Here is a 17,040-nt window from a genome sequence, read left to right as displayed (position 1 = left end):
AGAGGGGCAGGACCAAACAGGGTCAAATTGATTAAAATTTCAAAAATACCTCTAAGTTCACAGGTTTGATGGAAGCAAATACTCTTCATAGTCTAAAAAGGTCCAATTTATAAATCACTGACCAACTTCAAGGCCCAGCATATAGTGTTTATATGTCTTTAATTTGTTTCATTATTTGTTTCATTATATATTCTTACTCAGGTGACCGTTAAGGCCCATGGGCCTCTTGTTAATGATTTCACAACAACAAACCAAGTAATCCAGAGAACTGTTACATGTGGCTGAGTGACATATGGTAATATAGGTAAATAAATTACCTTTGACATCAGAAATTATATTACAAGGTCGGTTGGTCGATTAGGCTTTACAAAAAATTAATAGCCAGGGTCATTTACTTGTAAGGCTGACCTCAATATGTGTGTTGTATTCATGTAAATGTCTATCTTGAAAGGCTGCAAAATATTTGCAAAAGTGTTGTGTTTCTTTGCAATAGTGGAAATTCTAACCCATTTGATAGTGCTATCTCACCCGAGACACCAGACAGCACACCCTGCTTAGTCACATTATACTGACAAACCTGACATCCCTCTCACTTTATCGGGTAAGCTCAATGTTAAGCAGCAGTACAAACTACCACTTTTATGACAAAGATATATCGAGCAAAAAGACAGCAAACATGATTATCTCTACTGTATTTAATTTAATAGTTTAAAATTCAAAACAAAAAGGGTAAACATTTTGACATTTGATATGGTTATAGAGTTCTTAATCGAGTTTATCATACGTTAAACAAGACTACATTATGTTACTAATGGTCCTGTACAAGATATAGCGGTCCCTGGATATGTGGTGTGATCAGATATAAATAAAATCGCACAGAATCACTGAAATTTTGGTTCCAAATCATAACACATCTAAACACATGAACAGGTTGCAAAAATGCAAAAATGGTGATTTGCATCGGGAGTAAAAAAAATGTTTAAAAAAGGAGCCCAGTATATCAAATATCATTTTTTTCTTGGATGAAAAAGTTTCAAACAACGCAAAATTTGTAAAAATACCTGAAGATAAAAAAAGCAAAACATGTAAGTACAGTGTACATGTAGTTTAACATTTCATTCTCCCATAGTAAATACTCTTTTCCACATACTAGGTCCTGACAGTAGGACAGCAGAGGGAATCCAGCTTTCCATCATCCCCTTAACTAAGCCGAGGCATGTCCTTAAATGATCCTGGCTGTTAATAGTGAAAAACAACCAAACACACTCTCACACAGTCAATTTCTACCTAGGCCTTTAATGTCGTCTGAAATTTTGAAAAAAATACAGTTTTTGTTATCAGTGATCTGTTTAATCATAGGAAAGAAGAAAAAAAATACCATTAATGTACTGATTACTGTAAGATTGGTCAGGCTGATTACCATTAATAACAAGCACTTAATGCTTTCATATTGAAGAACACAAATTACACCTATACCAGTAATTTACTGTTGGAATTTTTCAGTTCGTTTTGATAAATAACAAAATACTTTTAATGTTGAATTAGTTACTGCATGGCTTCCAAATGATGTGCAAATAAGGACTAATTACAATTTTGAGACAATAAGTTGAGCTGCATACTTAATAATTCTCTTGCTTCCTTTCATATGTGCACAAGTCTGACCGATGTAAATCAGTTTCTATTTTAGTTTTACTACAATATATTCACGATTATATGCTTAACAAGTAACATTTGCACTACATTTGTAACGCCAAATTGGCATGAGTATTCACATGTACTCTATATTCAAACTCTTAACAAACAAGTCAGTGTTTGACACTGCGGGTGGCTAAAAGGCCACAAAAATACACTACCACTAGTCCCACAAGTCTGGGAGTACAACATCCAATAGCATTTGATAATACAATGAAAATGCTTAATAATATTTCTGACAATGGCAAGTTAACAAAGGTATAATGGAAGGCATTCTTTCCACATATTGTACACAGATCCTAATAACAAATGTGTCTTAACACTTTTCTTAAGTCGGTCATTCTTACTAAGAAATAAGTGTCAAACACATTTATAAGTCAGTCATTCTTAGTAAGAAAAAATTGTCAAAACTGAAGGATGTGTGATCTTTCAGATTTCAATCTCATCTTTTGAGAAACAACCAGAAGTGTCTAATTGTTCCAAATGTTGACCTAGCACCAATCACAAAAGGTCTGCTCATTATGCAGACAACCTTGTCTGTGTTGCAAGACATTTCAAGGCTTGTCAAAATGTAGCATGAATGCAATACAGGTTCACCAAAGATAGTTTGCTTCAAGAACAGCTTTGGTCAATGAGGATGTGACTAAGTACACTTCACTCCCTCCTTCTCACTCCTAGGATGCCTTCTGGTGTTTGTGTTGCGGCTCTGATGTATCTGTGAACTGGTCACTGCGCCGTTTACTAGATCGTTCACCTGTAGATTCAGTCCATAATTCTCCAGTTTTGACGTCCTTCACTTTTTGGAAAGCAAACGCTACATAAATAGCTGTAAAAGATGTTAAAACAACATGAAAGACATGGCATGCACATGATTATTTAGAAAGCTATGATACATTGCTAGAAATTAAGAGTCGACAAGCACAACTAACTCATGTATTCACTAATAAGAGTCCTACACCTACAGCAAGGTTTTTATTAGTTGTTGGAAACTGAGGTGCAATCATGTAAATAAATGTTTAAATGTTATCAATGATTTTTAGCACATTATGTGGTCCCTTTAGTAGTTTCCACCTCAATGCATGGCAACAGTAGAACTTAAGTCTACATATGTATTTTCTAAGATAACTTTTATCATAAACACATCATGGCAGTCATTTTGGATTTAATACTTTAGAAATTGAAAAAGATGTTTTCAGTAAATAGTGAAAGCTTGATCACACAACAAAGTGTTGTAATTTCTGTACTGAGCTCCAAGTCAAAATTCACTGAAGGTAGACTAGTACAATACTTACTTGATGCATCCCACTCAGCTTTTGACAATGTCCCCTATAAACAGAAGATATATGATTTTAAGATTTGTTGTTTAATAACATTTTACTGTCCTATCTTATCCTCACGACAAATGAATCAACAAGAACAAGTAAAAATACTATTTTGTTCCAGCAAACAATAGAATTGGTTTTGGTATTTTGTAAACACTTCATTTGGAAAGCAGGTGACCTTATAGTTTCTGACAGTTCTTTAATCTATCTTATACATTGTGTCAAGTGATAAACAATAGAAAAATTGTCATACAAAGGATTTGCAGAGAACGTACAAAGAAGCCTTATGAAATCATCAGCACTGTTTTTGGTATCAATAGTTGTAAACCAAAATCTAAACTCACCACTCGGACAGGACGGTGTTGTTTGAGGTCGTCTGGCCGAGTGTCATCTTCCTTGAGTTTATTAACAAAGGCCTGTGTGTCTTTGTAATCCTCGGGATTAGTCCCTACCAGAGCTGTCCCTTCTGGTGGAGGATAGCACTGGAAATACAAGTACTGGATTTGTTCTTTGTTGTGTGAGAAAACTTGACAAGTTTAAAGTTTCTTACTTATTCTAGGGGTTCTCACATCCATGTTGCTACAACTGAGGATTGTTATCAATATATCCCATTATGTACAGTAATAGTATGAAATCTTGTCTATCAAAAATGAACTGTATATAAAAATGAAATGTTAGATGTGTAGAAACTTTCTTTGTTTTCTTGGTGCCATTTTCTTGGTGCCACAAATATAAAAGCAAAGAAACTTGATGTATATTTACATCCCCCTAACAGTGGTACTTACTTCTAATGCAGACATTCTCCCTAACAGACCACGGTGTTCTCCCATTTCTGACTTTTCTGCGAAGTATTCATCAAACGGTTTCCTGTATACCAGTTTCATGCCCAACTCCTCTCCCATTCTACAACAACAAGGTTTACAGTATTGTTGATACTTTATACAGTTAAGAGTGAAGTCTTTTCCAGATATAGTAAAGCAACGTGACATACTTTTCACATTCTAAGAAATTATCAGTTGGAAATGACACAAGGCACAATGGTTATAGGTCGTCCTAACAATGCCAGTCCAATGACCTAATAAAGATAATAGTGTACAGCAATAAATAAGTCATCAATTATCTTGTACACAAAATTATATATGAAATACCAGCTAATGCTCTTGTAGTTAAATCAGTTAGTGAATTAATAACATAGTAACAATTTCATTTTTCAGTTATAATCAATACTCGTTTCATCTGTATTTGGTACAATACATCCGTTCTCTTACTTTTCTAATACTGGGAAGTACACGAGAAACTCTGGACAGTCCACTACTCCCTCCAAGTGGAAGTTGTACTTGGCCCCAAACAAGGGAATATTGTCCACATCCTCGGAGCAGAAACTCACACTATACACTTCGTTACCAGCACAACGGTCAGGGGAGTCTCGGATTCTCCGTCTACAACAAATCAGGTACCATCACAGGTATATAAAATTAAACAATAGAAACCATGCAAGGGACAAAGAAATAACCAAGTCTTTAAATAACCATTTGGTCTTGATACACAATTCATATTCTGTGTAAATTGGTAACTCTTGGAAGTGGTCCTACTGATCAGGTCGGCTTTACATAGGAGTGACATGGATATTTTCACACATACTTAATTTTACAATTTACATGCATTAACTTTTCACACATGACAGTGTTGTTATTTTAAGGATATATATATACACTTTTAGTCTTTTAACAACAAAGTTCATACATTTATAAAATATTACATGCTGGGAAACTTTTCGCAATCAAGCTACCTTCGCATAATTAGCATGAATTCCCCTTTGTGTCAATTTCCACTTTAACAGTAGTATCTAAGGAATATTTTACTGTACTGGTAGACTAGTCAAACAAAATTACAATCACAAGGCTATCCTTAAAACTTAAAAAAACCAAGAGATCCCAGAGGGATCTTGGCACCCACCAAAGAATGATCTATATCTGACAAAGAAAAGATGGATCTTTTCTCTACTTTTTAAACTTTTTCAAACATACTACATATAAAATTTGAGACAGATCGCTTCAGTACCTTTTGAGAAATAGTGCTAACAAACTTCAACTATCAAAATCCAAGATGACTCCATGGCGGCCATCTTGTTGATCAATTGGTCCCAAATCACAATATGCACAACTAGGGCCCTAGGGGAACCTACATGTGAAATTTGAGAAAGATCTATTCAATACTTTCTGAGAAATAGCGGTAACAAACTTTGAATATAAAAATCCAAGATGGCTGCCTGGCAGCAATTTTGTTAACCGATCAGCCCCAAATCACAATGTGCACAACTAGGGCCCTAGGGGAACCTACATATGAATTTTGAGACAGATCCCTTCAGTACTTTCTGAGAAATGGCGATAACAAACTTTGAATAACAAAATACAAGATGGCTGCCTGGCGGCTATCTTGTTGACCGATCGGTCTCAAAATGCAATATGCACAACTAGGTCCCTAGGGGAACCTACATATTAAATTTGAGAAATAGGGATATCAAACCTTAACTATCAAAATCCAAGATGGCTACCTGGCGGCCATCTTGTTTTTCCGATCAGCCTCAAAATCTGTATGGCACAACTAGGGACCAAGAGTACCCTCCATGTGAAGTTTGAACAAAATCCCTTACGTAGTTCTCAAGAAATATCGATAACAAACTTCAACTGCCAAAATCAAAGATGGCTGCCTAGCGGCCATCTTGTTTTTCCGATCAGCCTCAAAATCTGTATGGCACAACTAGGGACCAAGGGTAACCTTCAAGTGAAGTTTGAACAAAATCCCTTCAGTAGTTCTCAAGAAATATCGATAACAAACTTCAACTGCCAAAATCAAAGATGGCGGCCATCTTGTTTTTCCGATCAGCCTCAAAATCTGTATGGCACAAATATGGACCAAGGGGACCCTCCATGTGAAGTTTGAACAAAATCCCTGCAGCAGTTTTTAAGAAATAGTGATAACAAGCATTGTTTACGGACGGACGGCGGACGACGGACCATGGACGCAGGGCGATTTGAATAGCCCACCATCTGATGATGGTGGGCTAAAAAAAGACACAATGTGGAAATTGTGTTGATAGGGTCGCATCTTGCATCCTAATATAAGTTCTTGATTTTATACAGACGTCAGCTTTTTATTATTGTGTTTTATAAACCCTTACCTCATTTATGCAATACAATATAATAATTACATTTGTACATGAATTTAATCAAGCTTCAATTCTAATCTTTATAATGCAAAACAGTTGTTATACTTCCATGAAATATACTAAAAGTGTAACTTACACAATTTCATATGAGTCTGGTGTTGTTCCAATATAGTAACCCCCAAGTTTTAAACATTCACAGGCATTTTGTAGCATTAATTTGGCCTGGGGATAACTCTCAAAACAGTAATGGAAGGAGAACTGGCAGCTGGTGATATCAAACAGCGTGTCTCTGTCCTGGTAAAGGTCTTTAAGTCTCTTCTACAGTAAAAGATATATCAACTTTTATTATCTGGTCAAATTTGTAGGTTTACAGAAACAAAAATAACAGAGAAATATCACATCTGTGTGCAGCCAGGTCAAAGTCCATCTTTTTCTATTTACTGGTATATTGACTTGCCTTCATATCCACATCACAAATGACTATCAGTAATCTCGCCTTCATATCCTATCTAATTTGAATTACTTATTTAAAGATGCTCCACTGCTGACAAATGGTATTTGTTCACTATTAAAAACAGGAGCAGACAATTTAGTATTGTTCTTCGGTTACAAAAGTTACTTAATTTACACCATTACCGCCATTGAAAAGTTTGTGCTTCTTATTTTACTTCAAAATGAAAATATAAAAATATAATTAATTGCATCCCGAAAAAATTCCGGGAAATATATCCTATATGGAATTAAGTTTGATTGCTCATGCACCAAAGGCAAAATAATTTTTTTTGTATACTTTTTTGTGATAATTAGACATATATATACACGATTAAACACCAATTATTATTCAAATGATGAATATCATTTATGCTCTGTCGGCAGTGGAGCATCTTTAACAAACAAACAAAAAATAAATAAAATAAAAAAAGCATTTCTTTGGATGATTTTAATTGCATTACAGTGGTTTTAAAGTGAAAGCCAACCCATGACTATTTACAATAAATCTTTGTAAATACAATAGTAAAATATAAGCTAATTAGAGTTTTAATAGCTTACTTTAGTACAATCTGCAGCTATGAACTCAGCAGAGAAGATTCTGTTAGGTCCTCGATCATTGCGGGAACGGTCAACCATTTCCTGATAGCGACTCTGGCACTGTTCAACAGATGTGGCTGCTATGTCTGAAAGTCATCAGATAAGTTATAATACATTTTATACTATCATATAGCTTTCCATGTATTGCATGGTTATTATATGAAGCCAACCAAGACAAATGTCACACTGACAAGACAAATAACCATTAAACTATCTTCCTATGGCATCTATGGTCTATATAGATGACAGAGCTTTGCAGACAATCTTCATAATGTGCGCTAGCTTATATTTATTTATCAACTCATTTTAGGGTTTCTGCATTAACATTATCTAAGCTATACCAGGAAAACCGTTTATCAACGACAATCTAATCCATGAGATGGAACAGTCATTTTGACGATGATCAGTTGACATCACCACTTCAACATTAGTGATGTCATAATGGTCAAGTTTTGGGTGTCAGTTATACCGTCATATACTTCACTTTGCCTTGGTTAGTTTATATAGTAGAAGTGACAAGTAAATGTTAATATAGGGTGACAATTTCTTATTTTTCTAATAGTGGCGTTTACACTTGCATTAGAAAAACCAGGCAAAAAACTACATAATTCATCAAAATATTCATACAAAGCCCTCTCTTAATTTGTTCATCATAAATATTTAATTCATTTTTGTACCTGCACACACTATTTTTGAGATCTGTCCCTTTTTCCACTTGAGTAAGTCACCACCTTTACCACAACACATATCTAGTACTGCGAGATCCTTATATTCATTACTTTGACGACGTACTGTTTGGATTGTCTCTCCTGGATGAAAAAAAAGAGTTGATATTGTTTCTGTAAGATAACATATCTTAAACAATTTTGATCACTCTAGCTTTTGGATATTTATAGAAACTTTAAAGGCTGTATAAAGGATTTATAGGAAAAGCTGTACAGAAATGTTTTGATGCTTACATGCAGAATTTAAAAGAAGCTATGCATACAGATATATAGTGATGGGCAATCGGTTTGAAATCATAATTGATTAACATCAGCCCACAATTACACACAGCAGAATGTATTGATGCTGTGCAGAACCTGTTAACAAATATTGTAATTGACTAAGTAAGATAGGATTAACTTACCTATCAGGACACTTTTTATCCAATTATTAAAATTTCTGAGATGAAATATGCGACTCTCCTTTCTCTTCTCTAGACCAGATTCCTGTAACTCATTGTAATGCTTAGCCACAGTAGATGCATGATCATCTTGTTTCTCCATATGTGGCTGCATTGAAATTCACAAATCAATACCAATTAGGATTATCAACATTCAATGGTACAATCTATACAGAGACATGTACTTGGACCATAGAAAATTATCCATTTTCTGTTTGCTTTCTAGTTTCTCTTCTATTTGAATCTGTATGATTTGATTATCATTTCAGTGCTTCCTTATATGGTATCTATTTTATGGTCAGCTATCTGCTGGACTTAGCATCTTAGCAATAAAAGCATAAATATGCTTATCAATGGAATTTAGCATGATTGCAGCACATGCTGTATTTATGCTGTAAATTATTTAAAGGATGATGTCAGCACATATAATAGCAGCATATCTTCAGCACATGTCACATGGTAAGATTTTATCTATTGTTTGAACCTAAATGCAATAATTTCATTTTAGCACTTCTTTTTGAAAATCCAATGCATATTTTTTAAAACCTAGATGGAATAAATTTTGATTAATGATATAAAACTGTCTAATTACATAAATGTACATATTCAACTTTTTCATTTGCCTTTTCACATGTTGATGTAATATATGTGGTGTAACATGTCTAAACCGGATGTTAATGGAACTGGTCTATTTGTTTGTTTTTACAGGTGTTTGGTAGAACCAAAAAAAAAAACACATCATACTTACATTTGAGTCTGCCATCTTAGGTCAAATATATTTGTGACTTGAGGTTTTTCAGGGGCTAACAATGAAGTATCAACCAGCTGTAAAGATTAGAATTATTTTAATAATTAAAAGACTGCTATTACATGCATAACTTTCAGAGAAAAGTTATACAGTGATGTATAAATATATGTCAAGATTTGCAAATTGAGCCTACTATAATATCAGGTAAATCTAATGATTAGAAACTATCAACTTACATGAAGAATTTCACCAATAAAAATCTTTATTGTCAATAGAGTTAATCATGTACTGAAGCGTATTAGGCTCACATAAGATTTTTTTTTTTTAGGATAACTAAAATGTTTGAAAATATCATAAAGAAAATTCTCTTATATGAAACCAAATAAAATTATTTGGCGGCCGAGAGATAACTATATGGCAGCTGCTGCCACTTAATTTATCTTGGAAAATATTTTTCTGGAGAACGAAAATGTTTTATTTGGCAGCCGCCATTTCATTATTTAGTGGTTTTATTTGCCAGTCGCCAAATAGTACATTTTCGTTCTAATGAAAAATATTTTCCTATGTGAGCCTAATAAGCTTCCCTAATTATGAGATATTTGTGGCTCAAGGATTTGTATGTGAGAGGGATTTGTCACTGTCGCTTAATTTACACTACTAAACACCATGCGAGACACCTATCAACCGAAAATAAGAACCATTTTTCTCAACAAATACTTCTCTTACTCTTATAAGTCAAAAGAAACACCCATGTAAAGCTTAATAATTTCATGATGTTTAGTCCTTGTTTTAAGGACGGAAGATTTAGAAAAAATGTCTTAAAATTTTCATTAAAAAAATACGACAGCTCATGAAATGACGACCCGCTTCAGAAAGTAAGACCCTGCAAGCTACATCAATAAAAGTTGCTCCGATAGATATCAAAGGAAAATAAGTCATCGCACAACATCATGGTCTTAGTGACAAATATTTCTCACTCATAAATCCTTGCTGTGGCCTAACTAGCTATCTTAACAACATCCTCAGTATTCCAGGAATAACTCTCACTGTTGTAATACCCATCCCTGAAATAGGTCATAATATCAAAACGAAAGGCTTTGTGTCAGGCAGTTTGGTCCTTTGATGTACATCTGCAGACTCTGTGGACATCAGTTGTTTTTTTTCTTCTCCTTATTAGGTCTTATTTGGCCTTCAGTTTTAATACTATGACATACTTGTATTCCGGGAGCAGATATTAAAACAGTAATTCATACTTAATCATGGCCATGTTCAACATACAAAAGTATCGAAACTTCCATAATAGAAACCCCTGAAATATTGGAGACATGTATTTAAAAAAATATACAGTAAATGAAGGATAGTCTTGCATAGTCTATACACTGCAAATGTACAAAACAGTACTGGAAATTAAGTCAATGTTGTCCATCATTGCACAACTTCTATCATAGTCTATACACTGCAAATGTACAAAACAGTACTGGAAATTAAGTCAATGTTGTCCATCATTGCACAACTTCTATCATTGCATTGCTGTAAATGTATTATGTGCTAAAAGGCATTGGTGTATGTTGCAAATAAACATTATCATATAGTTCTTATGAACAGTAAATAGGCTAACTTTAAAGTTTTAAATAGTTCTATTACCATGAATTAATTACCCATCTACTCAGATTGATTTTATATTGAAATTTACAAAGTGCGGTTTTGAAGCTGTAATAAACTCAAAATATCAATCTTAATTGTTATCGTGTTATCTTCAAATATAAACGAATAAATACCAAGGGTTTTTTTGACACAAAGAGTCACTAAATGTCCAACACGCACCTGTCAATTTAAACGCGCCAGAAACAGCTCTCTCTCTCTCTCTCCAGCTCGTGGTCGTGTTTATGTTGGAAATCAGAATGTATATCGTAAACTATCACCGCAAAAGGTTTAAAATATCAATATATATTTTTGTTTAATATAAACCATTGAATGTGTAGGATCTTTCTCAAGTAAAACGTTTTCTTAGAGACATTAAGAAATTTATTGGATATTGTAAAATTTATCGTGTAATGACGTAATAACATAGACGTTCTCGTTTCTGGAAACTTGTTTACCACATGTGTCCTTTGACTTGTCGCTGTGTCATTTTCTGTGAACTTGCATCAGTTTGAGTGATGTTTCCTTATAATGGTGATGGTTTATAAGATTTTCTAGAACTATGTTAAATTCAGCACGTATAACCGTTCAAAGAACGGTTCAACACTTATGTCGGCAGCCAACTTCCCGGTGCGGCACAGGACCTGGACAACAGATAGGAGTGTGGGCGCGTCCATGGATATGGACATCTTTGAGGACAGTGGCTCATGGCACAGGTAAACTTCTACTAAATCTACACCTAGTTTTGATGCTAATGCATTTATTGTGACGGCATAAAAATATGTGCTAATATTAAGAAACGGAAATTTTGTGAAAAACTTTATTATAGCTGTGCTATAATAATGTAGATTGCAGAGTTCCAGATAGGCCTATATTTTGTGTCTTGACAAAACTAAACCTATTTTATTAAGGGTAACATTCAAGGGTCCAATTGGCCTGTAAAAGTGTACCAATTTGGGTAGCGTCACATTAGTAGCTGAGTAATACAGGCCAATTGGACCCTTGCATTGTTACCCAAGTAATAAAATGGGTTTAGTTTTGGCAAAAACATATCCTATAAGGTTTCTGATTTTTTTTTTAAATATTTTTTATTAAATTTTTATCATAATAAACAATACAAGACAATACAAAACATTAACTTGCATATCTTTACATGCATGAATACCTACAAATGTACATTATAGATCATGATTAATTCAATAGGTCTAAAGTTGATCATTTTACTTTCTATTACAATTAAGTGAAGATGGAATTATGTAGGGATTTGTTTTTAAATAAAGGAATTGCGAAATGTATTACCGCAATCGCATTGAACTTAGTTCCCTCACGTACACACTATCAAACTTACAAGCAAGCCTCAGACTGAATTATTGCTATTAAATAATACAGCATTGATAAATACCGTAACTAGTTACTATTTTTGTAATCATATCATAGTTTAAGATCATATGCAATATGTACATTGTATATAAGTAACATAAAAAATTATAAATGAAGCCATTTTTCCAATTTACTTTTCAAATCAATGCTATTTTTATACATTTTATGTTTTTTTTATTAAAAAATTATGTGATTTTAGTTCCAAGCGTATATGGTTTTTTAAGCTTATTAAGCTGATTTCATTTTCAAAACAGTTAATTTTTAGCCCACTATCAGATGGTTGGCTATTTAAATCGCCCTGCGTCCGTGGTCAGTCATCCGGCGTCCGTTCGTAAACAATGGTTGTTATCACTATTTCTTAAAATCTTCTGCAGAAACTTCACATGGAGGGTCCCCTTGGTCCCTAGTTGTGCCATACAGATTTTGAGGCTGATCGGAAAAACAAGATGGCCGCCAGGCAGCCATCTTTGATTTTGGCAGTTGAAGTTTGTTATCGATATTTCTTGAGAACTACTGAAGGGATTTTGTTCAAACTTCACATGGAGGTTACCCTTGGTCCCTAGTTGTGCCATACAGATTTTGAGGCTGATCGGAAAAATAAGATGGCCGCCAGGCAGCCATCTTTGATTTTGGCAGTTGAAGTTTGTTATCGATATTTCTTGAGAACTACTGAAGGGATTTTGTTCAAACTTCACATGGAGGGTACCCTTGGTCCCTAGTTGTGCCATACAGATTTTGCGGCTGATCAGAAAAACAAGATGGCCGACAGGCAGCCATCTTTGATTTTGGCAGTTGAAAATTGTTATCGATATTTCTTGAGAACTACTGAAGGAGTTTTGTTCAAACTTCACATGGAGGTTACCCTTGGTCCCTATTTGTGCCATACAGATTTTGAGTCTGATAGGAAAAACGGCGGCCATCTTGGATTTTGATAGTTAAGGTTTGATATCACCATTTCTCAAAAAGTACTAAAGGGATCTTTCTCAAATTTAATATGTAGGTTCCCCTAGGGCCCTTGTTGTGCATATTGCATTTTTGGACCAATCGGTGAACAAGATGGCTGCCAGGCCGCCATCTTGGATTTCGATAGTTAAAGTTTGTTATGGCTATTTCTCAGATAGTACTGAAGGGATCTGTCTCAAATTTCATATGTAGGTTCCCCTAGGGACCTAGTTGTGCATATTGCATTTTGGGACCGATCGGTGAACAAGATGGCTGCCAGGCCGCCATCTTGGATTTCGATAGTTAAAGTTTGTTATGGCTATTTCTCAGATAGCACTGAAGGGATCTGTCTCAAATTTCATATGTAGGTTCCCCTAGGGCCCTAGTTGTGCATATTGTGATTTGGGACCGATTGATCAACAAGATGGCCGCCAAGGAGTCATCTTGGATTTTGATAGTTGAAGTTTGTTACCGCTATTTCTCAAAAGGTACTGAAGCAATCTGTCTCAAATTTTATATGTAGTATGTTTGCAAAAGTTTAAAAAGTAGAGAAAAGATCCATCTTTCCTTTGTCAGATATAGATCATTCTTTGGTGGGCGCCAAGATCCCTCTAGGATCTCTTGTTTAATTGCTGATGAATTTGTGTACCGTAATTTATTTAGCAAGTTGAGTTACTAAAATAAAATACTGTATTTTGACATGAAAAAACAGCTCACTTTTATTTTTCACTTTTCAGAAAGAACATGTCCAGTCATGGTGACCACACGACTTTGCTCAACAGATGTTCACAGTAAAAGCGTCCGTCGGGGAAGTATACCTCTGTTTACTGGTAGTAGTGGCAGTGATTGGGTGCAGATAAACAGCAAACAGAATCATGTCAGGCGCTTTAGTGTGCAGACACGACAAGAACAGAAACAAAATTCATCTGATGAAGTTAAAAACATTCCAGAAGAAAAGAGAGATAGCATTGAAAAGCCAGTAGAACAGCTGACGTTGGTGCAGAGGTTTAAGAAAACTTATAAGGAACATGGAAAGGTTCTCATTGGCGTACATCTGCTAACTTCATGTGTCTGGTTTGGGACTTTCTACGGAATAGTAGATAGGTAATTATTAACCACTTATCTATTAGTTCAACAAAAATATCAGTAGGGAAATCTTTGATGATGTTTCATGTTTAGACAACATTATACTTTATTTCATGAGATGACATTTCAATTAAAAAAAAAAAAATTACATATATATATATATTTCATATAATATATATTTGAAATGCAATGTTGCTAACGCACACCACTAGATATGCTAGAACACCCAATGTATGTTATACACCAATGCATGTCAAAAATATGACAACCAATGCTTAAACAAATTATTTTTCAGTGGAGTGGACATTGTGGCACTTCTAGAAAGATTAGGCTTCAGTGAAACGATTACAAATCCATTTAAATCATCGAGTTTAGGAAACGTGGCTCTAGCATATCTGATGTACAAGTTGGCTACACCAGCCCGGTACACAGTAACGATTGGAGGAACAAATATGGTCATCAGGTATATGCGTAAGACAGCAAAAATTCCACCGCTGAAGCAGGAGGACAAATTACGGAGCATGTTCAAAGAAGGAGTGAAGGATGCTAAGGACCAGGGCACGATAAAGTTCAAACAAAGTAGGGCAAAGGCGAGGGTTAAGCGGAGGGCTGCTAATGCTCAGAGGACAAGAAAGGTGAAAGCTGCTGGCAGGAGGTTTATTTCAAACTTTAAATCAAGACGAGACAGGTTTCTTCTTAAATTGAAATCATCTCAGCTGAAAAAATATTCCAAAAGGAAAAGTAATGGAAATGGTGCTAACAAATAACTTCTAGTCAGTGATTATTTTAACAAATGTGTTACAGATTTAAAGAAATATGTCTTATTTGGTGGAATGTAAGAGCTGTGACTTTAAATTTTAATGCCTTTTATCACATAGTGTGCAGCAGTTTTAATTGGCACAAGACAGGTGGAAAACTATGACATATTGACAGATATAATTTCAGTCGTCTAAAAGTTTTCTTTATCTTCAATCAGAAAGTGTTGAGAAAGAAAGTACCGGGTATTTGTTTTCTTTATAAATCACAGGTGATTAGATCGGATGTCCTTACACAGTTTTTTTCCCCTTTTTTTCGGGGGAGGGCCGGGATAGAACTAACAATGCATGGTGCGGCATTTTTTGTCTGTCACATGGTATGATACCTAGGGTCAAAAAGGAACCAATTTAAAATTAATTTTAGGTCTTGTGCCCAAATTCTTTTGAATCCATAATTTGGGAGAAAAGAATTTGGTTCATACTGTGGCAGGAGTATTCTGGGAACCATGTGTGTATAAACTGTCTTTCTAGACTTTTTCTCACCTCAGTTACCTCCCTTGCTACACCAAAATGGTCAAATAAGCTACCTGTAGTATATCTTTGAATGAAATGTATATGTTACCATGAGTACTTATGTTATCTTAAGTTTGAATTCAAACGAGTAAATTGAAGTCATATACAATTACCTACCCGGATAATACACTTTATGAAGTGAAATTTGTTCACTTGATTTTACTGTATTGAATTTCTTAGTGTTTTAGATTATTTTTCAAACATACAAATGTACATTGATTTCATTGTTAATACCTTAAGTTGAATAACTTATTAAAGAATGTTTACAATAACTATACACAAATGTGTGATTATGATGGTAACATATTCTGATTATATTGTGTTGTGCTTTGTTTTATAGACTCTGATGTGGTATATAGAATTTTGTAAAAGTTATCATTGTCACACTAAACAGAGAGAATAAATACATATATGTATATTCTTGCGCAGGATTGGTTTTGTCCATTTAGTGAATGTAAGTCCTGAATATTCCTTCTATTTTGTTTTACCTGTGAGTATTTGCCAAAGGAAAATCTTTTGTATGATTGAAGTTAGCCAGGAAATAATATATGAACATTAATTGATAAATTTCAACGTAAGTTCATGATTCTCATTCCTGTAATTTATTGTATGCAAATTTGTAATTAAAGTTCTTGATTGAACACACACAGCAGTTTATAGAATGTTGGCTTGTTCATGCAGAGTTAAAAAAAATATTAACAATAAACTTATTAAATAATTTATGATATGATTTACTTCTTATTCTTTGTTCTTTATATCTTGTTTAACAGTTTAATAAAGAAAAAAAAGCTTTATCATTATCTCAACTACTTGTCATTTAGTATAATTATTTTGATCATCAGTTCAGTACAGTGTACTTCATACCATAGTTAACTCAAGGTGGTCACACTGACCCACATATTGACCCTTGACCTACACTTAAAAATATTTTTAATGGTCTGTCGCCTTGACTACTTGTATAATTTTAACTAGACTGGCCACCAGTCTCCAGATTATTGAAAAAAATCACTAAAGTTTGGCTTGATTATTGTTGTCTCCACTACATGTCTGATTCTAATTTCAAACTATGGGGAGATAATCCAATGAACTCTGCTGAGACAGTTTTATCAACAACTTAGGGTCTGGGGGCCAGTCTAACTTTTAACTGAAGTATTGCATATCTGAGGTTATCAATGAACCAAGATGCTGCAAGGGTAGGATCCTACCAAATTATAGATCACTCTGACCCTAACTTTGACCTCCGACTTCAGAAGAAATTCAAGAAAAATATTTTCTGAGGATTCTATATGTAGATTGGTTCTTCCCATAACAAAGATACAGAATCATGGAGGTTGAGGCTTACACTTTATGGAGGCAGCTACTGGTATATATCTCTTATTAGTGGCACTGTTTGAGATTCTGTTTCACAATTAAGCCAAAACCAAAATTTCAAAATTTGATCTATTTTAATGAGAAAGTTTGCCAGACACTCTCCATAG

At 34.4% G+C, this 17,040-nt stretch overlaps 2 protein-coding genes across 4 annotated transcripts; one reads left to right on the top strand and one right to left on the bottom strand.

The window, feature by feature from the left end:
- Positions 1-680: 680 nt before the first annotated feature.
- Positions 681-11,423, bottom strand: LOC138315951 (mRNA cap guanine-N7 methyltransferase-like). Of its 3 annotated transcripts, XR_011207567.1 has the most exons (12): positions 11,010-11,137; positions 9,186-9,262; positions 8,402-8,546; positions 7,950-8,081; positions 7,234-7,358; positions 6,320-6,501; positions 4,283-4,453; positions 3,800-3,917; positions 3,359-3,496; positions 2,985-3,018; positions 1,094-2,518; positions 681-1,061 (listed from the first exon to the last, which is right to left on the bottom strand). XR_011207567.1 is itself a non-coding variant. In XM_069257372.1 (11 exons), the coding sequence occupies exons 2-11, from the start codon at positions 9,198-9,200 to the stop codon at positions 2,367-2,369; spliced, it is 1,212 nt and encodes a 403-aa protein (XP_069113473.1). In that variant the 5' UTR covers positions 9,201-9,262; positions 11,285-11,423; the 3' UTR covers positions 681-2,366. The 3 variants fall into 3 exon arrangements, 2 of the variants coding, with proteins under 2 accessions (XP_069113473.1, XP_069113471.1); XM_069257372.1 differs by lacking the exon at positions 11,010-11,137 and adding an exon at positions 11,285-11,423 and having other exon boundaries at positions 681-2,518; XM_069257370.1 differs by having other exon boundaries at positions 681-2,518.
- On the top strand, positions 11,389-16,292 carry LOC138315952 (protein FAM210A-like). The gene is made up of 3 exons (XM_069257373.1): positions 11,389-11,542; positions 13,886-14,252; positions 14,530-16,292. Exons 1-3 carry the CDS (start codon positions 11,389-11,391, stop codon positions 14,999-15,001), a joined length of 993 nt encoding a protein of 330 aa, XP_069113474.1. The 3' UTR covers positions 15,002-16,292.
- The last annotated feature ends 748 nt before the right edge of the window (positions 16,293-17,040 follow it).

The sequence above is a fragment of the Argopecten irradians genome, chromosome 2 (genome assembly GCF_041381155.1).
Source record: "Argopecten irradians isolate NY chromosome 2, Ai_NY, whole genome shotgun sequence".
In the NCBI taxonomy this organism is placed as follows: domain Eukaryota; kingdom Metazoa; phylum Mollusca; class Bivalvia; order Pectinida; family Pectinidae; genus Argopecten; species Argopecten irradians.
Note: the sequence above shows the minus strand (reverse complement) of the source record. Positions and strands in the feature narration are given on the sequence as shown.

Coding starts and splice junctions, on each gene's coding strand:
- LOC138315951 (XM_069257372.1), bottom strand. Junction 8,082..8,401: donor GATAAAAAGTGTCCTGATAG/GTAAGTTAATCC, acceptor TTTTTCATCCAG/GAGAGACAATCCAAACAGTA. Junction 3,019..3,358: donor AACACCGTCCTGTCCGAGTG/GTGAGTTTAGAT, acceptor TTCTGTTTATAG/GGGACATTGTCAAAAGCTGA.
- LOC138315952 (XM_069257373.1), top strand. CDS start 11,389: ATGTTAAATTCAGCACGTATAACCGTTCAAAGAACGGTTCAACACTTA. Junction 11,543..13,885: donor GACAGTGGCTCATGGCACAG/GTAAACTTCTAC, acceptor TTCACTTTTCAG/AAAGAACATGTCCAGTCATG. Junction 14,253..14,529: donor TTCTACGGAATAGTAGATAG/GTAATTATTAAC, acceptor ATTATTTTTCAG/TGGAGTGGACATTGTGGCAC.